At 36.8% G+C, this 22725-nt stretch overlaps 2 protein-coding genes across 4 annotated transcripts in view; both read left to right on the top strand.

Annotated features, from left to right (window-relative positions):
- Positions 1 to 411: 411 nt before the first annotated feature.
- On the top strand, positions 412 to 3653 carry nhlh2 (nescient helix loop helix 2). Its single transcript, XM_084422459.1, has 2 exons — positions 412 to 876; positions 1883 to 3653. Exon 2 carries the CDS (start codon positions 1934 to 1936, stop codon positions 2300 to 2302), a length of 369 nt encoding a protein of 122 aa, XP_084278585.1. The 5' UTR covers positions 412 to 876; positions 1883 to 1933; the 3' UTR covers positions 2303 to 3653.
- A 5229-nt stretch (positions 3654 to 8882) lies between these two features.
- Positions 8883 to 22725, top strand: part of vangl1 (VANGL planar cell polarity protein 1) — a 38388-nt gene continuing 24545 nt past the window's right edge. For 2 of the 3 annotated variants that reach the window (XM_084421446.1, XM_084421444.1), the window contains exons 1-2: positions 8883 to 9029; positions 18497 to 18714. In XM_084421446.1, coding sequence (XP_084277572.1) covers positions 18644 to 18714 — 71 coding nt within the window. In that variant the 5' untranslated portion in view covers positions 8883 to 9029; positions 18497 to 18643. Of the gene's footprint in view, positions 9030 to 10401; positions 10658 to 18496; positions 18715 to 22725 lie in introns of those variants that run through there. The other variant, XM_084421445.1, reaches the window with a different exon arrangement.

The raw sequence follows: 22725 nt of genomic DNA, 5'->3' as shown, positions 1-22725 counted from the left end.
CAACAACAACAACAACAACAACAACAAACATAGCTTGATTTATACAATTTTTAGAGACTGCAGGAAATGCTGTAATCCGACGTCATATTAAAAGTGATTTTCTTCAAATATCATAGCGGAACATTTAATTTTGTTATTTTAGCTGAAACTTTTACAAACAATTGCACCTCTTAAACACAGGCGTGCAACCCATGCGTTTCTGCCAAACTCTAGCCTCAGGCGCTCTCCTTTCAATCTGGTCGAGAAAGAACTCGCTGAGTGGAAGGAGAGAGAAAAGAGGGGGTGGGACGGAGGTGTGACTGTCGTGGATAAGTGCATAAAGTGAATGATTTGTAAGAGGGAGCGAGAGAGAGAGAGAGAGAGAGAGAGAGAGAGAGAGAGAGAGAGAGAGAGACTTTATAGAGAGCCAGTGGAATGTTATCTCTCAAATCATCAGAGGCACGAGGACAAGCACGCGTGGTTGTAAGGATGGCTGGAGCAATATTATCCTAATCCGCGGGGAACAGAAAGGAGGACAGCCGAAGACGACACTTTCTTGTCGCATCGATCTTATCTGAGGACGCGTGTCCATTGTTATCCGCGCACGGGTCAGAGGGCAATACATCTCAGAGCGTGCGTTACCGGTCCTGTTATTATAATATCCATTCTGTTAGACGCTCACGGAAATTTCATCATACAACAACACAAATCCTACCTTACCGGCTGCGTTATAAGTGGAATTAGTGGCGAGGAAAATAGTAGGCTGAGAAATGCTGTTGCTGATGTTAAAATAAAAATTCAAAAAGCACAATGGACAGATGAACATGAAACACTAAAACAGATTTGATAAAGGAGATTTGGGGGAATAAACTCTCGTCCTATTCATCATCAATAGAGGTGAGTTTCAAATCAATTTCATAAAATGTTGTGGTTATTTTAAACACTTCACATTAGTGTTAATGTTACATGCATTAAATTGCACTATTTAATCATTAGCTATAAACAGTCTATGGCCTAATTATGGGCAGTTCCGCAAAATAATTATGTACATTGATATTGTAGCCTATATTTTCATCGTTTTATCATAACAATATCTTAATTTTAATTAGTTTAAACTGTCGCAATTATGTCTACTTAAACCTAGCCATTTCTACTTTATGAGTTTTCAGAATTTCAGCTCGATCTTCATCAGTAATTAAAGTGTTTGGAAAAAGTGCAATGAACTAATCTGCAGGCTGTCACTTTGGCACAGCTTTGATTGTTTCTTTAAAATTTAAGACAGCAATTAAAAGTACGTTTTCAGTTGTAATGCACTGAATTTGTTATGGTGTTAGTTCATTTCCATTTCCCTCAGATAATAACATAGTAACATTTTAATGTACAGTATACTCAACAAATCTTCGTGGCGTTATAAAAAAATATATAGGCTAGGCCTATATAAAAAATATAAAAAACATTCAACCATCTTATAACAATTTTTTTTTTTATATATATATAGCCTATATATTTATGATCCACCATGACTTGTATCATGCACACTTGTGTCATCTGGAGCTATAGGCTTTGCATTTGCATTTGCGACAGATGGTCTTCTATGACTTTGGTTTTGTGACAGTAATTGATTTCAATTAACTTTTGCATGGAACCAGTGAATATCCCATCTACTGATGGTAATGTGTGCTGAATAAGCTCAATTGCAAAATGCACACGACAAACATTTTACAAACATTTAGGACCTACTAAAATGTTTTTAAAGTCACACAAACGAATAGCATGAAGCTGCATGCAAACAGTGTTACCCTTAAAATTGCTAGAGGTGAAATGCCAGCATTACATTTATTTTAATATGTACAGATTACTATTCACATGTGAAAAACATAAATCCTTTGTGTCTAATCACCAGGGCAAATAACAATTAGTGCACTTTTGAAGCTTTTATCAAACGGATCTGAAAATGATGCTGAGCCCCGATCAGACGGATCCGGACCTCACCTGGGCACAGCCGGACACGGAATGTCTGAACATCATGAAGGTGGAATGTGTGCCTCGTGAGCCCTTTGAGGCCGAAGATGGCAAGACTCGCGCACTCGTGCCAGCCGGGCTCACTAGAGAGGAGAAGAGACGGAGGAGGCGCGCGACTGCGAAGTACCGCTCTGCGCATGCCACGCGCGAGCGCATCAGAGTGGAAGCGTTCAACGTAGCATTCGCTGAGCTTAGGAAGCTGCTACCAACACTTCCACCCGACAAGAAGCTGTCCAAGATAGAAATACTTCGTCTTGCTATCTGTTACATTTCTTATCTTAACCACGTTTTGGACGTTTAGACTAACTTTCAGCACATTATACAGCATTTTGAAACAAAATCCTACAGGTGAAGAATACCTAGGCTACTTTTATTGACGTGACAACACACAAATATTTAGAGAAAAGGGTAACACTTTATAATTCAGTAATAGGCCTATGTATTGGTATTGAATTGACCTTAAGATACCCAAAAGAACAAAAAAGATAGAAGGAAGTCATGTATGTATTCTGTTAGACAGTGTTTTCAAACGTTTCAGTAACCACAAAACACGGCTATTTAGCCTTGATGAAGGTTACTATAAAGAGTTTTACGTGTTGCAATAAATGAAGCTTGTTGGTTTTGACACTATAACAAGAGTTGAGGATAGCCATTCAAAGAGTAGCTATCCTGTTCAACACATAAAATCATAAGCTCAATTGTTGTGGAGAGATTTGACTTGGACTCGATCTTCATACATCATTGGCCTAAGCGAAACAAATAACAATACCTTTCGCAATCTTGATATAAATCAAGCGGATTTTATAGGCTGCCATCCGTCTGGGCGGAATAAATGTATAGGCTACATCTGTGCTGGAACAAATCGTAACCTTGTTGTCAATTTATTTCTTATTTTCTTTTTACATTTTTTGGGGTTTATTTTATTTATTAAGTAAGTTATGTGAGTGTTCTTAAAATAGCATACAAAGTGTTTACGTACATGTAAATATTTAATGTTTTATTATTATTGATGTCGCAGAGTTTGGGGTTTACTGTTGCTTTTCATTTGCACTTTTCATTGGCAGTTTTCTTAGGAGTAGGAGGGCCTTCGCTGTGTGTGCACTACGGTTATTATAATGGTGTTGCTGTTGATGTCCTGTCCTATGATAACAAGAAGCACTTCCCATCGGATAGGATCTATTGCTGTACTGTATTGTTTATTTTGTTTACAAAGTGCTCATAGATAGCGCTTTATGGGTACCAGATGACTTGTGATGAATTAAAAGTACCATTAGATTAAATTAAATACATAATAATCAATGTCAGATAAATAATTTGGTATAATACATAACGAGTTGCTTGATTCCCATCCAAGTCTGTGAGCTACCCATAGACGCTCTCTCTGCTGCGACCAAAAATGATCTCAAAGTAGTTTATTTTTTTCTTTTAGAAACTATTTATAGAGATTATTTGTTTACGTGAGTCTTGTGAACCTTTTGGAAATTTTATAGTGAAAAAATTATCTCACATCTGCCTCATATCCAAAGATTACCCTGTTAATTCGGGGTTTTGTCCGTCATTTTGTAGTGGAATAGCCAGTAGCCTACACTGGTTTGTATCGCAGTTTTTCATAACTATTTTAGAATAAATAGTAAAAGAAAATATTAATTCAACGCCGATTCGTCTGTTGTAGTTTTTGTATAAAACAATATGAAATTAAAGATATTGTACCAATAAGATGTTCTCTATCTTCTTTAACAGCTTTTACGCTTGTCATTTCAGACGACAACTGCATTGAAATAATGAACTATGGCTTGACATTATAAAATTCACTGCCGTTACCATTATTTTACTGTTTTAAAGAAGATGAAAAAATACCTTTTTCATGCTGTCACACATTCACAGTCCGCTCTGCTCTCGGCCCAAAGGCGACTTTCTCCCCAGAGAGGAGACAGGTGCTTGTCCAGACGGGCCAAGGCAACCAAATTACGACCCGTCTGCTGCGTCCCGTGGGAAAAAGCAAGATAGCATGTGTGTGCTCGCGCGTGTGTGAACGTTTCCAATTCTTGATTCACATTAATGATCATAACTTTGCTCAGCTGATGATGCTGCAACTTTTAAATTATATACCGTCGAACTCAACTTGAGTCACTCAATCAGAAAAAAATGGCTCAGTTTAGGAAAAGATAAATATCTTAAATTTGAAAATTAAACATATCCCAGGAAGTGCAGCATAAAGCTCCTCGCACAAGCAAACAGGCTGATAAGTTTGTGTGTTACATGCTGGAAGTGAACAGGCCTTAAAGGATTACCTTTGTAATGAATGGCCATCAGTCCCGCTGTATACCATATGTCTGAGAGTATGTCACGGAGAAGGGTCGAATACATTAGCCTTAAACTCAGGTAGCCAGATTAGACGCTGACCCTTCATGCAAAGAGCCAATCTGTCGTCTCTAAATGTGTCTTACATAATATTCATTAAAAACAAAACGGCGTACCGGGCGTATATTTAATCAAACGACGTATAATAAGCTATCTATCTCCCTCTGTTTAAAAATCTATCTATCTATCTATCTATCTATCTATCTATCTATCTATCTATCTATCTATCTATCTATCTATCTATCTATCTATCTATCTATCTATCTATCTATCTATCTATCTATGTCCCGGGTCAATCCTTCCATTGGTTAAATTATTTTGGAGCCAGATGGAAACGGACGGATGAGAGACAGATGATATTAAGGGTGTTTATAAAGAAAATAATAGAAAAAAAAACTGCTTAGAGGATAAAACGAGAGTCAGTCTGTTCTCATTAGCTCGCGCATAGAAAGTGTCACACTCAGAACAATGCGACCAGGCTGCGCGCGCCTTCCCGGACCATCTGTGCACGCGTCAGACATACAATGATCCGATTTTCATCACACAATGACATACGGACATAGGCCTAGTCGGCGCATGCATTTGTAGATACGTGCATTGAAGAGTAAGGCTACAGATTTATAACCTTCCTTCAGATATTTGCACAACACCCACATTAAGGCTACTAGGATTTTGTAAGAGCTTGAAGGGGAAAATTACTTTTTCACACACAATTAAGTTGCTGTTGCGCTACAGGCCAACAGTAATTCCAAAAGATATTTGGTAAATGTATGAACACTATTAATCAAATCTAATTGCATATATTTTACCAGCATGCAACTTGACACATTAGGCCTATCTCTTAAAAAAATATATAGGCCTAAATAAAAATGCATATTTTATTGACAAATATTGACACCCATCAAAACACTTTGGATGTCACTCATAATAACAGAATTGAATTTTTACAGAAACCTGAAACGACGACAATAATAAAAACAAACAACAAATAAAAAACAATCATGTGCACCTAGTGTTTGGTGCACTACATCTTACGAAGAACAAAATCATTCACACATTTTGTAATATGTAGCCTAAGTTCTCCTAACTCTCTCTTTATATTCATGAATGTTAAAATAATTTTTGGGCCAGTATAAACAATAAAACAGACAAAAATATCCTTCCATTTAATTTTGGTCTTGGGGCACTGCAAGAGGTTTTGTACGTCTCTTTTCTTTCATTTTCAGTAACACCCCTGAGATCACCAGCTCATTAGCAGAGAGCTCCACTGAGTTGAACGGGTCAAATAATAGAAAAATTGTGGGTTTATGCGATGCATAAACTTTGTGTGAGCTGTTCACATAGCGTCACTTGGATAAACCATTTATCTGGTAGGTCTGTAGAATAATAAAGATGACTAAGAACGTCACATGTAGGCCTATTTTATTACTACTGCTACTAGTACTACTAATATTAGTAATAATAATGTCACATGGAAATATTTAATAAATAGGCTATAACTGTGTGTGTGTTCACAGACAAATATGATCTCTTTATCTCTCAACCAACAACTACAGTGTTTTTGTTTCAAATTGCCTAAGAGAAGTCCAAGTCTGACTTCCAATAGTACAATACTGTAATACAAGTCTTTGCCGCCCCCTATTGGTCAGTGAGGAGCAGTAAAAAGTTTTTTGTTTTGTTTTTAAGTGTACACTGTCTCTTAAGTGTAAAATACAGTCATGTTTTAATAAAATCGACATCTTGATATATAAAAACACATTTGAGTTTTTAAACCTTTAATTATAGGTCATTTATTAAATAAGCAAACCGGTGACATTGTGAATTTAATACTTGTAACTTAAATTGTTATGCTGACAGGCCTATTATTTGTAATTACATTTTATAAAATGATTTAATAAATTAATTTAGCAAAATATTGCAAGGATTGATTTAAACAAAAACAAAAACTGTGTCTTTCTAACCAGCCAAAAATAAAGCAACCATATTCAGCTACATGTCAAAAGCAAAGATACCTGTGCGTATTGCCAGAAAAGAAAGAATGACTTTTATATCACTCTAAATGGTTTCTCAGTATCAAAATCAGCTTGTCAGTACACGATTATTAGCAGTCATTTAGCAGATACATTTAGCGGATACGTTCATAAAAGTGACTATTACAGAATAACTCAACTCAGATAACAAATATATTTACATAATAGGCCTATTTGACAATGTACAGTACCAAAATAGGCTAATAGGCCTATGTGTATTTGTAGGGATATTCTTAAGTAGGCCTATATTGAATGAATATGCTGTATTTTATTATCTCCAGCTATTCTTTAAAATATTGGTCCCTTTGTTTTGTTATGACAACAATTATCATAACCTAACAACCTTATTTTGGAGACCACTGTGAACGAACACTGGAAAAAAAGCTTTAAGTGGCAGGGACTGTGGATGGAATATGTGGGGGATGGAGCTGCAGAAAGCTCTCTATGCATCTCTCTCGCTTCATCGGTTTAATGGGGTAGCCTATGTATGATAGCTGTAGTCAGTAAAGATTGCAGACAGAGAGATGTAAAGGAAACAGAGAAAGTGAGACAGACAGAGGTTTGTAGATGTGGATATAAGATTAATATATCATTGGACCTGTTTAACAAAAGCAATTGAGTGCTGTTGCTGCACGTATAACACCTTAGGCCGCGGGTAATCAAATCGAGGTTAGGATTGCCGAATGTGCCACTGCTTTTATTCAACAGTTCAATAAACAAGCAGTTGAGTAACTTACATTTTAGACACAATTGCCATTTAATTTTTTGGTTTTCCCCCATGGCGCAGACGAAAACAGTCAATGCAGAATCAGAACCATCAGAGCAATTCACAGGTGTTTCGTTTGTTTGTCCCCGGATTAAAGGGGTAATTTACCAAAAAATTAAACATTTAACATGTATGCCTAACATACTCCTCATACTCACCCTCATGTCGTTCCAAACCCGTGAGAGTTTTGTTCATCTTTGGAACTCAAATGAAGATATTTTTATGAAATTTGATCAGCAAACATAAACAGAAGCTATATCAAGTCAAGTCAAGTCAAGCGAACATGCTTCCGTTTACCAAATCTGATGTGTTTCATCATCCTTGGAGTTATGACTGATGATCAGTTGAACTTCACAGACCACACTGCTAGAACTGCCCGGTCCTGCAGATTTGCCTTATACAACATTAGGAGGATCAGCTGCACTGGTTTTCCAATTGCCGCTCGCATCAAATTCAAAGCACTGATGTTTGCCCACAGAACAACCACTAGTCTGCACCCCTATTACTCCAGACCTACGTACCATCCAGAAGCTTGCGTTCTGCAAGTGAACGGCGCCTTGTTGTGGTGCCATACCAAAGAGGCACAAAATCACTCACAGACCTTTACCTGGACTGTTCTCTGCTGGTGGAATAACCTGCCCATCTCAACCCGAGCTGCTGAGTCTTTAGCCATCTTCAAGAAACGGCAAATCTTTTTCGGCAAAACTTGACCCATTATTACTAACACTTAGGCTACTATTCTATATTCATACATATACATATACATATACATACATAGCTACATTTACATACATATAAAAACCTTTCTACGTGTAGGCCTACTGTGCTGGACTAACTGGGACTGGTCACGTCCCACTTGCATATTGTTGCCCTATTGTTAGTTTGATTGCTTCTATTGCTCTCATTTGTAAGTTAAATGATTAAATGTAAATGTAATGTAGCCTAAATATTTGAATAAAAGCCTAAATTAAATCTGTTGATCATATAAAGTGATTGTGTTTCTTCAGAAAATTGTAGTTTTACGATCTCTTGTCAATGGGACAGAAATCTCAAGATTTATTTTCCAGTATCTTCATTTGTGTTCCGAAGATGAATGAAAGTCGTATGGGTTTGGAACGACATGAGGGTGCAGGTAAATTATTACAAAACTTTTGGGTGAACTAACCCTTTAAGAAGTGAGTTTGAACAAATCGCTTGAATCAATGGGTCAATGACTCACTCTTAAAGAAATTCACTTGTCGCCACCTACTGGTGGAACTGTGTGCATTGCAGGAAGAGTCACTTCCTGGTAAATCCCCCACAAATGCATACTGATACTGAAATAGTGTAAAATACAATAATTAATATATATATATATATATATATATATATATATATATATATATATATATATATATATATATATATATATATATATATATATATAATAACGTATACGTGAACACACACACACACACACACACACACACACACACACACACACACACACACACACACACACATAACATAGGCTATATATATGTGTGTGTGTGTGTGTGTGTGTGTGTGTGTGTGTGTGTGTGTGTGTGTGTGTGTGTGTCTGTTTCTGTGTCTCTGTGTGTGTGTGTGTGTGTGTGTGTGTGTGTGTGTGTGTGTGGTACCAGTGTGTGCTTATGACAGGGCGATAACTCCCCCTAGCGCTGCACACTGTAATGAGTCTCAGTCCCTCCACCTCTTCTGCCAAAGTGTATCATCTGTATGCTCCGCCTGTAAAGGATACTATCTTTACTGCCGTCAGATTGGTCGCAATGCATGAAAGTGGGTAAATCTGGGTACAGAGTATTATTGATCATCGGATCATTTTATCGGGGATGTTGGCGTGGCCCCTATAGGTAAGTTTCTACTATAGCCTACCTATTGTCTATTCTTTTGTGCTCACTGCATTGATCTAAATACAAGTGATCACCTTTTGGCGTTAGAAGACACTGGAATGCATGATGTTAAAGTTCTCACGCCCAGCTGGTGTCTTTAAAATGACAGATTTAAGTCACTGTTAATACAGAGTATTGATTATAGTCCTTATGACAGGGTTACAACGAAAATCATTATTGATGATTCCATCCTGACTAGACGAATTAACCCGTAAAATTCACTGTGAAAAAAAATACTAATAACACTATCGATACATTACACTTGAGGCTAATATAGAAGCATGTGATGCATTTCTGTAACATTTCCTCTAATAATAAAAACACATTTTCTTATTGTGCAGTGGGCTGACTTCTTAGTATGATCATTAATCTCGTGTCTCGTGGCATCGAGTCGCCTCTAAAAATGCCTCTGGGTGGATCACGCTCGCACCGTAGAGTGCTTGTTAAATATATTTTTTTGTTGTTTTATCGGATGTATTAGAGGCAGTGATTCCCCTTTTTAAAGCACATGGTTGGCATTCCATTGACTTGGGTGGTGTATCCATGACTATGTCCGATTCGCAATAGAAATGTTCTTTTGAGCCGAGTCATTTGAACCTTTCTGTGGAACCAATTCTCGAAGCAGCAGAGTAAAGGATTGACAAAACATTTCAAGACAGAACTAAATATAGTTTTACAGCTGGGGAAAGTGATATAATGATAACATCTAACCAAGGAATGACCACGGAATTAAAAAATAAAAATCATATGAAAAAAAAAAGAAAAAGAAAAAAAAGACGGTTAAAACCAGCCTAGGCTGGTTGTCTGGTTTTAGTTGGTTTAAACTGGAAGTAGCTGGATTAATATGGTCTCCTAGGCTGGTCAAGATGGTCTTCCAGCCTGGCCAAACTGGTGTTTAGCTGGTGTTCAGCTGGTCTCCCAGCTTGACTAGCTAAAACCAACCTGGGGTGTATTTCCTAAAAGCAACTAGTTCCATTACCAACAGAGATGAATGGAATTTGCGACCATATTGGCTGACGATGATTTTGGGAAACGTACCCCATATCAGCTAAAATAAGCGTCCAAAATTGTATACATTATTTTAAATCTTAAATAATGTAGTGTTTTTATAAACATTTTATTGTTTTATTCTTATTTTTTTATTACTTTTATTATTATATTTTCTAATTATTGTATTAGACCCCCCCCCCCTAATGCTACTGCTTCTGGAGCACTATGAGCTATGAAACGAATCGGTGAATCTCCTTTCAACCTGCCTATTGGAAATGAACCGTCCGAACGAACCGATTCTTTCAAATGAACCGGTCTTCCCAACGCTGTAATTTACGCCCATGAGCTGTATGCGATTTATGACCTCTTGTGGTTCCCGTTTCTTTTCTTCATCACAGAGTGTTCTTCGGCTGAGAGGTTGCACTCGAAATTATTATTGCAAAATGAAACGAATATATGTTCAATATAAAAGCGGATCATTTTTGTTTTGAATGCGTGGTGCGCATGGAGACAACGAACGGCTTTGCAGGAATGAAACAGATCATTGTGCCTTTTTTACGTTGCGTAAAGAATTGCGTTGGATTAGGTGCCGCCAGAGGGTAAATTGATGCTTATGTTTAACTTTAATTCTGACTATTCTGATTTCCTTTCTTTTGTTTATAAGGTATAAATAATATAATCATGACAAAAAAGGGGTGGGGCTGATTATCTTTAAAAGGGTGCATGGGTCTGCAGTAGGCTATTAATCTATCTCCTTTTTTACATAGGCTACAAACACTTGTGGATGTGCTGCTTATTATGATTGCTGGTGGCTGAGTTTACTATTTAAGTTCACATTATTCTCTGACTTTGTTCTCTATTATTAAGTGTGGAATAACAAATGTTTGTTATAATGTTTAGTCAGAGCATCTCTCCAAAATTAAGATGATGTGAATTCATTTTATTGGGTATACACATAGGCTACAGTTTTCTTCAGATACAGGTGTCCTTACTTACTGCAAGTTGTTATTGTAAAATGTGGTCTGTGACATGCTCCTTATCTTGACTTGTTTATCAAGTGACATGTCTATTGCATTGAGTATATACTGTCACTGTGATTTTGCCAAGTAAGACATGTTCCTAGGTCAACATATTTTGTTGATCCTGGAACAACATTCCTGTGCAAATATTTAGTCCTAACCCTGCCCCTAAACCTAACACTACTCATAACTTATCCCTGAAATCAGAGGTAAGTGGTATGTGAATAACACAGATGTAGAAGCACCTAACCCTTGATGTAAGCCTACATTTGACATACACTGTAAACGTGTCCCTCAAATCTGATTGGTTGGTTGGAATGTTGTACCTGGTGAAATCACGTTCGGTCACTATAGAATCACACTGCTCACATCTGACGTAAATTCCCATCTCAGGACTTCCTTGTGCTTCTTGGTCTCTTTCTTAAGGAAACTACTGCCAGCTAAACTAGGCCAGATAATGATGTTGGACCCTCATATCAATGAATTGTGAAACCTAAAAAAGTAGGCTACTTAAACTTAGGTAGCATACAGGTATTTTAACAGAGCATGTGCATTTCTGAAACGTTTTGCATACTGTGTTGTTCTGTCTGATAAGCAGTGGATTTGCGTGTTTCTCCTCTTAAAGCACTAGAAATAAGCAATGAGGCAGTCTTTCTTGTAAAGCAGACTTTTTTTTTTGTCTTTTGCACATCAGAAAACAACACAACACTCACTTGCAAACGCTGGCTTTTAATCTGTCAGTTCAACTCTTGCATTTTATATCTGACAGCGCATGAATTATGCATTGGCCTATCTAAAAGTTTGATGTTCACATGCACTAAAATAACACTAAACTTTATCTCAAGAACACCGCAAAGAAACAGGTCTCCCACATTGTTGTTTGAGTACCTGGAATGTATTTATAAACCATCTTTATATTGCTACACACACATTTGCCACACACACGTCTTTTAAATGGGATCATTTCTTATGTTTAATACTTCAGTGTTTCATTTTTGCTTAGGTTTCATTGTTTAAAAAGTATTCCAAGGAAGAACACGGAAAGGCATGGAGTCTGAAAATGTTGGACTTGATAAGAAATTCAGAAACCCACTTACACACATTCAGTTTTAATTTCATAGTATCTTATACTGTCCACCACAACATATGTTGACCTGGTAACACTTCTAGCAAAGGCTTCTTCAAACAGCACCCAGGAGCGTTAACAGCACTTATGACAGGGAAGCCTTGCTGTAAAATGCCTCAAAAGCTCATGTGTTGGCCTGAGCTGCAATCACTATGCTAACCACACAAGCATGTGGTGTTTTTACAGTGATATGAAGAGCGATGGGAAAGACGATGGGCTATCCAGCCAGCGTCAGTGGCCTTTCAGGCATGGACAGTAGTTAGCACTCTTAAAAAAATATTTATTTATTTATTTATTTGTATTTATTTATTTTGCAGTGATGCTACAGAAGAACCTTTTAATCTGTTCTTAAAATAGCTAGTTTCTTCTTAGTGTGAAGATCATTCTAATCTAAAGATTGATGGTTTATTCATTTTTATTAACTCATTGATGGTTAAGGTTCTACTTGAAACATTCAATGCTAATATAATCTTTATTTTTAAGAGTGTATGAACAGTTTTATACTAACTGTCACTCTGGACAATAAGTGCAGTATTTGTATACAGTATAATGCTGGTTTATATGGCATGATTAATATTTTAATATTGAGAGTTGGATGTTTCACAAGCACATGAATGAAATGCATTAGGAACATATGAATGAAAACCCATGGAGTAAATGAGGACTACACAGTCACTAACAGCAGCTTTTGTGATGTTTTTGTCTACTATTTGTGTGTGTGTGTGTGTGTGTGTGTGTGTGTGTGTGTGTGGTGGTTTCCCCACATCTACTCCTTAGAGACAGACTGCACTCACAGTTTGAGAAAGAGAGAGCTGTTCTGTGGATTGTGCTGGTTAAATATAGAGCTACCAATGTTTCTGACACAATTATTTAATTTCCATCTGGCCTCAACGCCCAGATTAAAGTAAGGAAGGCTCTATAATGCAATTTTTCTATTTCCTAGTCTTACTCTCTTTCTCTGTCCATTTCACCATAATATACACACACAAACATATTATTTACATTTTCTGTGATATGAATTCCTTAGAGAAACCTCCAGTAGTCTTGGAGAAGAGTGTGTGTTGAAGACATGACGGGAGAGACTTGGTAGGAAATGATTAAGAAAGGGGAGAAATGGTATTCGTACATATTGCAGGCCGGAATCGAACCTGTGCAGAATAGCTTCAAGCATTTTGACATTTTTTGAAGTAGACAATACTAAATTTAAAGTAAGCATGCAATGCTAAAGTTTTTTCTTCCCTATTGTGATGTCTGAGTGATGCGGGAAAAATAAAGGGCGGGACATGATTTTGTCCATCGGGATTGATTGGATCGTCAGTTGTGGTTTGCTATTGCAGTGATTTCATGCGAGTGATTGGTTGTCCCGCCCTCATGCCGAAAAACATGTAAAGAGAAGAGATGTCATTGCGAGAGGGAGGGGAAGTTATTTTGATTAAAGATTAAGAGCGAACATGAATAAAAAAAAAAAAAGATGTGCACGGATAAATAATTTATAATAAACACTTAAATATTCCATAAAAAATAAGAATTGTCAATTTAGATTTTTATGGTGAATTTAAGACTAGCTGATATTTGCAGATATGTATATAATATATCTGTGTATATACATGCGTACATACATACACGCATATCCTGTTTTATTTCTATCTTCATTAATATATGTCAGTTTATGTGTGTTTGCTTTTATGTGTCAGTCACGCTTGCTCAATCTGAAGAATACAGTGTATTTTTTTCTCTGCTTCTGTACCTTTCACTCTCACTGTCCCTCCCCCCTTCGCTCTCGTTCTTTCTGCTCTCTGATTCTGTCTTTCTGCCTGTCTTATATTCTTGTTTAGTAAGGTGAAGAAATGTTATTGTTCTGCCTTTGATCATCCATGACTGCCTCTAGGGCAAATGTGAAAGTCTTCTGTGTGCATGTGTGTTTCTACATGTGTGTATGTGATATGCATTACTCAGCGCTTTGAACATATGTTAAAGGCTATGTTGGCTGAGTGGGCCTCTCTGTCAAATGATGTGTCTTAGCGCTGTAGGTGTAATGGCTGTGAAAATCTGAGTTTTGATGGCTAAATGTAAAGGCCTCCAGGGACTCTCCTGCTCCAGTTAGCACTACATTCTGACTATATGCTCTAGTAGCAACTGTCCATCAGCTCACATTAAAATGTGCCACTGTTTCTGCAGCGTATGACTTACTTTCTTCTGCAGAACACAAAAGGATTTTTTTAAATAATGATGGTTGCTCATTTCCAATAAAATGACAATGAATAGGGAATGGAGATTTTGAAGGGCACAAAAATGTTATAAACGTGACTCAAGTCTTGTGAAGCCATACAATAGATAGCAATGTGTGACAGACAGGCTGAAATTGAAGGTCACTGGTCATTGAAGGAACATTTTTACATTTATTGCAGCATTCGCTTCAAACACTAAGTAGATTTTTCAGAGCCATGAAATTCTTGTGAATTTAATGGTGAAGATACTATGCCCATTTATGAGACCATAAGCTGAGGCCCAGATTTAGACTAATATTACGATTTGAGAACTGAGCCCAGACAAAAGATATTTTGAAGAATGTTTTAACCGTTTTTGCCCATGCAATGAAAGTCAGTGGGGTGCAAAACAACATCAAACCCCTTTGGCTTTCATTGTACAGACAAAAATAGATGGGTGTTTTTTTTTGTTTTGTTTTGTGTTCCACAGGGGGGAAAGTCATTGGGATGAGACATGAGGATGAGTAAATGATGACAGAATGTTTGTTTTGGGTGAACTATCCCTTTATAATAAATAAAAGCACAGAGATATTTTATTTTCACAAATCAATGTACAGTCTTACAATATACAGAAAAATCACTTCCTATGTACACATTTTTTTCCCTTTTGTTTTTTCTGTTCTTTTCTATGTGCGAATTTGAATTTCTGATAAATACGAATCTGAGATGTGTGGTAAATACACAGTATCTGAAATACAAGTGATGAATGTTTATCTAATTTTGCATCTCAATTAAAAAAAAAAAAACATTAAAAAGCACAGAAAAAAAAAGAATATGCTCAAGATTTGTTTGGGAAAAAAAAAACTGAACATGCCTACTGTTCGTTTCTCCCATTTATTGTTTATCTGAACTCTGAAAACTGATTAAAGTCAATAGAGCAAGCCTGGTAAAACTATTCATTCTGAATTAGGAATCTGTGTATCCCAGATTTCAGATTTCAACAGCCTAGACAGTTCATCTAGACAGATCACGTATCAAAGTCTTCAAAACCTTGCATTCCTGCTTTTTACAAAAGAGATTTACTTGGCCTATGCTGCCCTGTGAAACATGCAGCAACCCTTGAATTGTCTCCAGAATAGTAATGGATCGACACACAGTGTTAAAAATGAGATAAGAAGAGTGAAACTTGTCTGAAGTTGTTAAACATTTGGCTGTAATTGCTTTCTTCTCCTTTATGATAGGATATAATAATAACTTGCAAATGCTAAGCCCCCAGCTTCCCTAACCTGATACACTTTCTGTTAGTGCATATGAGTGTACATGGAGTAACTTTAGAGGAATTCTTTGTGTGTGTGTGTGTGTGTGTGTGTGTGTGTTTTCAGGGCACTATGAGGTAACCCCAGAGGAATGCAATGTGTGCTTGTCCAGGTCAGATTTCTCCCATTGATAAGAGAAATGAAGACTTGAAAGTGGTCAGTGGTATCTTGGCAAACTCACATACCACACATTGATCAGAAACATATATAGTTTATCCGTAAATTACCTGTAAATTCTTAGATAAACCAGCAATTGAGATTATCATCTCATTTAAGGTAAACCACATGATCAAAACAATTGTTTTTTTGTACAGTACAAAGTTTACTTTCATTCTCTTCTGATTTCAAGAGGATGGTATAAATACCTATAAAATATACAGATGTTGATAGGCTTGAAGAATGCAGTTAGAGGAAATATTTTTTGTAGTGAATAGCACAGTGAATTTTTTGTTGGACTAAATGTATTAAATGTAGGCTAGGCAATTTCGGGGAGGCTATAGCAATAGCAAGCTAGCTTTAAAAGCATTCGATCCCAACCTCCCTTCAGAGTGCTCTTCAAAGCCACGCCTCCTCCAAAACACATAAACGCACACAGCCAGAGCAGAGTCTGCAAAGTGTCACGAGAGACTGACATGTTCTGTCATGAAAATCTAGATGGCACTGGCTGATAGGTCCTTAACTCAATCTGCTTGCAATCCTCTATAGAGCACAGCTGATGTATCAGTTGCCAATGAGCTCGCTGTTCAATTTTCAAATACTTGGTGAGCATTTGCTATAGCAGTTGCAGCACCTTCAGAAATCCTCCAACTTCCCCAGCTCCACCTGTATAGATCTGTTATGGGTAACACATGTATGCTATATTGTTCAGCAGCAGCAACTCTTACTTGCTCACAGCAGCGTGTTGGGTATGTATTGGCAATAGCAAGATCCGTACTTACTCTGCAGCAGCAGCAGCAGCAGCAGCAATAACAGCTGTAGCGTAGCAAATCTATTCTACCAAGACCAAACTGGAGCAAGGTTTAAGGCTCAGGGAAGAATGAGGTGGGAGCCAGCGATCGTTCAACAAACTTAGACAAATAAGCAAACAACAAAATGAAAGTAAAGTGGCAGCCCATCACAGATGACTGCCTCATAAATTAACAACAACATACAATCCAGGCCTGGTCCTCTCTCGTCTTGCACTGTCTTCACTCTTCCTTTTATCCTTCCGTATCTCCTCGCAGGTGACGCTCATTAGCACCCGTGCCACCGGAATCACTCCGTTCCCATGGCTCTCAGCCCCACCCTGCTTGCCACATCAACATTGTAATATCCATTACCATGCCAAACAGGAAATGGCAGGAAATGTGAGAGGAAGAAAGTATAATGCAGAATTTAATTCCATCATGATGGTTTAATTCAAGTGACTTGTGATTGAATAAATTTGCTGTGCCATGCTGTGATCACATTTTTAGACTTGTAAATCCTCTTAAGTGTGTATGTGTGTGTGTGTTGATGTGTTGGTTGCTTTCTTTGAGATGGCAGGTGGCACTAGAGCTTGTGTGCACTCCAAATGAGTAATTTATGAGTGGATAAATCAATGCACAAGGTCTGTGGTGGAAGTCTCAGTATAGAGCCTTGATACTCTTGGCTTGCTAGCCTCATGATAATGACAGTGTGATGTTAAAAGTTTTTTCCTCCAGAATAACTGCTTATGTTTTTGTTCAGGGCTTATGAGTAACATTACCAGGCCAGCATGCTGGCTTAGGCTAAACGTGATTTTGTGGGAAAATGCATATGTCTGCTTTGCGATGGTGTAGTGTCGCAATTTCAAAGATCAATTTTAAAGCAACGCCGTGAAACCGAGCACCCAACAGTCAGTGCAGAATTCCCTGAAGGTGAAGAACTGAGGACCAAAAAGGCTCAAACAGAACAGAACGACTAAGAAAAATAGCTTCCGCAAGAGTTCAAGTGAGCGGGCAATGGGGGCATAGTAATGAAAAGGAATATCTGAATAGTAATGAACTACAGTAGATATCCTAAGGATCATACCTTCCATTCTTTAATAATTTATCACTTGCAGATATATTCCAGCTAGGATGGAGGAAGCGGAAGGGAAATGTGTTTTTTTGCAAGCAAAATAAATTTAGTTTGGCTTCTGAACTGGCTAAAGTTGTGCAGTCCTGAACCAAATGCACCTTGAGCTTGTTGATGCCAGCAGAGGTGCTTTACAGTGCTTTAGGCTTTTCTGCTTGTTGTTTCTGTTCTGAATGTATTTGTTATCACTGTATTGGAGAAAAGCAATGTAAAAAGAAGAACGAAATGTGGGCTGTTAGGTTGCGTTGTACGTTTTTTTTGTGGTTAACAAATGCGAAGATTTTTTATTATTAAATAAAAAAATTCTACTTTAGCGATGCAGCAGTGAATCTAAAACAAATTTTTTTTTGATAGTTTAGTGCATTTTTAAAGATAAATATATAAGTAGGTTGAGAGTGTAGGAAGACTAACTTGATAATTTGCTGTCTTTCACGGCAGTGGCAGTCTTAACAATACATTATTGTTAATAAATTATTATTCTATGAAGAAAATGAATCGTATTTTTATTTCTGGAACCAGACTACTGCGCTGTATTGCAGTACTTTTTTACTGACTTGATATAACCTTGACCTTTTTAAGAGCTCTGAATTCAATAATGTACATTATTATGACATGATTATATTGTATTTGATGTATTTATGGTATAAGGTATGAGTTTGTTAAAAAATCTCTTCCTTTCTCTTTCTCTCTTTAGGTTAATGCTTGATAACAGAAAGCCCCTAGAGACGATCCTGTCAACTTGCGCAACTTCATGTATGTCCTGATCATCGTCTGCACTTTCACTGTCTCTGCATTCCTCCCTCTGCTGTGTTAAACCAATCACAGCACAGACAGTATTGCCATGGACACGGATTCCATCCACTCTGGTTATTCCCACCACTCCAATAGGTCACGAGGGTCAAACAAACAGAGGTAAAGGGCTGAACTGCCTCATGTGCATTCATATGCACATGCATACAGTACACATCATACTCTCTTTCTCCTCTCTTGGTTTCTTTTCCAGATTTATTCATGCAGAAAATGTATATTATCATCATGAAAAGATTTTGCATTTATTTCAAGCTTCAAGTGTATTAACGAAATTAAGTGAATTTGTCTGTGGAATGATTCTGTTGCTCATTAGTGACGGGATGTCTTTAATTACTTTCAGATTAAATTATTGAGAATTTGCCTCTGATGATTCTAAATTATTACTTTGAAAATGTAATCAGTGTCATAACACATTAAAGAAATATTCTTGGTTAAAGGGTCACTCAGTCATTTTTCTTCATTAAAAATAAATACTAGTCTCACAAATATAATTAATATGAAATATGCTCACATTAGATGAAGACTCTATTTGTGTAATTCTAGATACATTTAAACAAACAAAATAAGGCCTGTTAGGTTGAACTTCAAGATTTTTGTTTGGCTGTGCAACAATTGTGAGATTTTCCTATCATAAATAACTGTTAATGCTTGTATGACTTTTTGCTCACAGATTTGGACTGTTTTGACCCCACCCACTGTAATTAGGAAGTTATTTATTGAGCTTCACTATTGTTTGGTTTCCTATAAAAAACTCAAGTGAAAGGCCCAAACAGGCCTGTGGAATTCCAGCATGAAAGCAGAGAATGTATGCATGCTTTCTTCAATGCATCTTCAATGAGAAAGCCACAAATGCATGTCCTCTTTCTGTTGGCTTTCAAACGTCCTGCCACTTTTTACTTGTGTATCTCTCTTTCCTTCGTTAATACTCCTATCAGTCACTAACTATTTTTGGATGAATTCTATCATCTATCATCTTCATATCTTACGGTAATCGTGCCTGTTTAGGACTCAGTCTGGTTTCAATCTTTTGCATGGCAAAAATGGTCCATGAAAGATGTGCAAATGATAGTTAAAACAGTGATTATTAAAACATATTCACTTTATTTTTCACACACCAGTTTCAGACTGTCTATTTCTCTCTGTCTATGTCTATAGCATGCACTGATCTGGCCACTTCCCCTTGGCTCAGTGGGCAGGATTACATTTTTTCTGTCCAATTTCCAAACGAAGCTGAGCTCCACATTTGACATCAACACACATTTATAATGCCTGGGTGGGGACGGACACCTCAGTGTGTCACCAGGGGCTATCATACTGCCTCTCCCATTAAGCCTCAACACCCAGTTTATATAACTTCTAATTACATTCCCATGCTTCCTGCAGGGTATTTACAATACTGCAATACACACAAAGTTGTGTAGATCTGCACTGTTGGGAAAAGGGGCTTTGGTGGTTTATTCATTGATTACATTTTTAAAGAATCTATTTGGGAATTCAGTGCCAAGACCTTTAGCACTGTTAAAAGCAAATATAAATAAGTTTAGTCTTGAAGCCATGAAGGGAGAACAATTAGAGAATATGGTGTGATGTAGCAGTTAAAGATCTGTTTGAGGTTAAAGTTTTCATAAAAAAAAAAAAAAAAATTTAAATATATTATTTTGAATTATTATTATTATTAAACTATTTAAATTGTTTAAACATTTTTTTTTAAATGTATAAAAAATATGAAAATATTACTGGAGAACTTATATATTTTTTAATTCATATATTTTCCCACATCATACCCAAAGTACCCACCGTAGACATTGGTGGACAACCAGTGGTGGATGCTTTCTCCCCAAAATTCAGAGTAGTGGTAAACAAATAGAGTTTTTTAATAATTGATTGTTCATATACATGGCTGTCCACAAATCTTGAACTTTGTACTTTGTTGAATGTTGTAGCAGCTGTTTGGCTTAGTCCCTCAGGCTCAGCTGTAGATGTTCTATAATACGACACAATCTCGTTCCCGCTATGCCCAGGCGTCCAGGATTAGAGTTAAGCAACAGGGGGGTCGGGGTCTGTGCTGACTTGCTGTAAAAGGACAGGAGCATTTTAAGGGTTGTATTGGAATTAATGTTTTAATATAAGTTATTTTAGCTAATCAAAACATGTACTTTTATAAACTGTCAACCAGCTTCCAAACGTAACAGTTAGAAGTCATTGTAAGACAAAAGCAATTCTCTAATCCTCATAATGCATTCTCTTTATACATACTCACTGATCTATAATCAGAGAGTCACTTTATAAAAGTGTAGTTGAGTGGTTCTCAGCTGGTGGGTCGCATATCTGTTCTGATAGGGTCACGGACTAGGGTGACCACCTGGTTATTGCTCTGTTGCAGGACAGTATGTGATTTTGCGGGACAATGCAGGACACGTGTGTGAGAGATAAAATGACTGGCACTCTGTTTCGAGTGAAACAATATAGCCTATTTACTCTACAGAACCTATTCAGTCTGCTAAATATAATAAACTAAGCAACAGGTAAAAAGCACATTTTTATACTAAAATAAATTTCCTTAAGTTGCAACTTTATTAGACTATGCAAACATTAAAGGAGTTTTACCGGATTCAGTGCATCTTGAACCAGTTTTTTTTGTTGGATCTGGCAGGTTTAATCAGGATGTTCTTATCCAGAATGTGTCTTGATGAAGTCCTGGCTGGTGTAGCTGTATTTAACAAGTTTTTATGAGGTCCACACTAAATCCTTTGCTCAGTCTAGTTGTCAGCAGTGGAAAAATCCTTCTCTACTAATGTGTTGGTTGATCAATTTCCCGCTCTAGCTTGAACATACAGCTGCGCACATGGATAGAAGCCTATCTTATTTTTAGTATTTCTTATTGTAGTATTGTAAGGGAAGAAAAACAATACAAAGATGGGACACAGCTTACGTCTTCCTGGACGCGGGACAAAGCTCCCAATTTGGTCACCCTATCACAGACACAAAAAAAAAAAATGCTTACTTCAAATTTGTACTACTCTTGTGCAGTTCAAGTATAGTATACTAAAACTAAAACCATAAAAACCAAAAACACAACAAGTCTTAAAAAAAAAAAACATTAACTGAAATAAAATAAAATATAAAAAAGCTTAAACATTTTATTTCAGCTAGTTGCCAAGGCAAATTTGATCATTAAATAACTTTCTCTAAATAAACTAAAACTTAAAACCTATACAGGTATACATATTTTTTTAAACAAAACAATAACTAAAATGTTGAAATGTAAATGAAAACAAAAAATGTAAAATTTATATCTTAATCAAAATATTAACAAACCTATAATAGTATATCAATGATATTAAAATAACACTAATACCCCTGGTTTCACAGACAGGGCTTAAGACTAGTCCTAGACTAAAATGTAAGTCTGAGCTGTTTCCACTGAAATAAACTTGCACTGACTGATCTTAAAAATATATTAGTGCCTTTTTAGTTTTAAGATGCACATCGGTAATGTTTTTTTTCTAAGCATGTTTATAAAAATTACTTAAATGTCCTAATTGATCTATGGTCTAATCCTGGCTTAGTCTAAGCCCTGTCTGTGAAACCGGGCCATAGTGTTTTTTTACAATGGTAAAATTAATAACTTTAAAAAAAAAAGTATCATGATACAGTTTGTTTTGTGTTGTGAATTATTAGCTAAAAAGGTGAGAACCACTGGTATAGTTTATTTTTCTCCAGTCAAAATATTAAAATCCCAAGCGCATCTTCTGACGTCTCCAAAACCTAGTTTAGCTGCATTAGCTTATCAATATGCCAACGTCAAACTCAAATTTTCCATGTGCAGCACTTTTTTGTGGGGATTGTTGTTGCACATGTAGTGTTCCAAATCATTATTTTGTGAGGTTCTATGACCGTTAGGATGCTAGGTTGTGAAACGAGCATCAGTTGCTGTAACAATATCATTTTCATGCCTCATTGCTGTTTATTGTTAAACACAGACAGCGTGAGATCTTTGCAGATATTTGCAGATAGTTGCTGATGTCAAGATTTACTCGGAGCGAGACGTCTATTCCTGCTTCTGTTTGATAGAATGTGTGTGTGTGAGAGAGAGCGTCTGTGTGCAATAGT

This window comes from Rutilus rutilus (genome assembly GCF_951802725.1).
Source record: "Rutilus rutilus genome assembly, chromosome: 10".
NCBI classification, from domain to species: domain Eukaryota; kingdom Metazoa; phylum Chordata; class Actinopteri; order Cypriniformes; family Leuciscidae; genus Rutilus; species Rutilus rutilus.
The sequence above is the reverse complement of the archived record's forward strand: the minus strand, read 5'-3'. Positions and strand labels throughout refer to the sequence as shown.

Bases quoted from the DNA above. Each gene is read 5' to 3' on its own strand.
- nhlh2 (XM_084422459.1), top strand. From the start codon at position 1,934: ATGATGCTGAGCCCCGATCAGACGGATCCGGACCTCACCTGGGCACAG.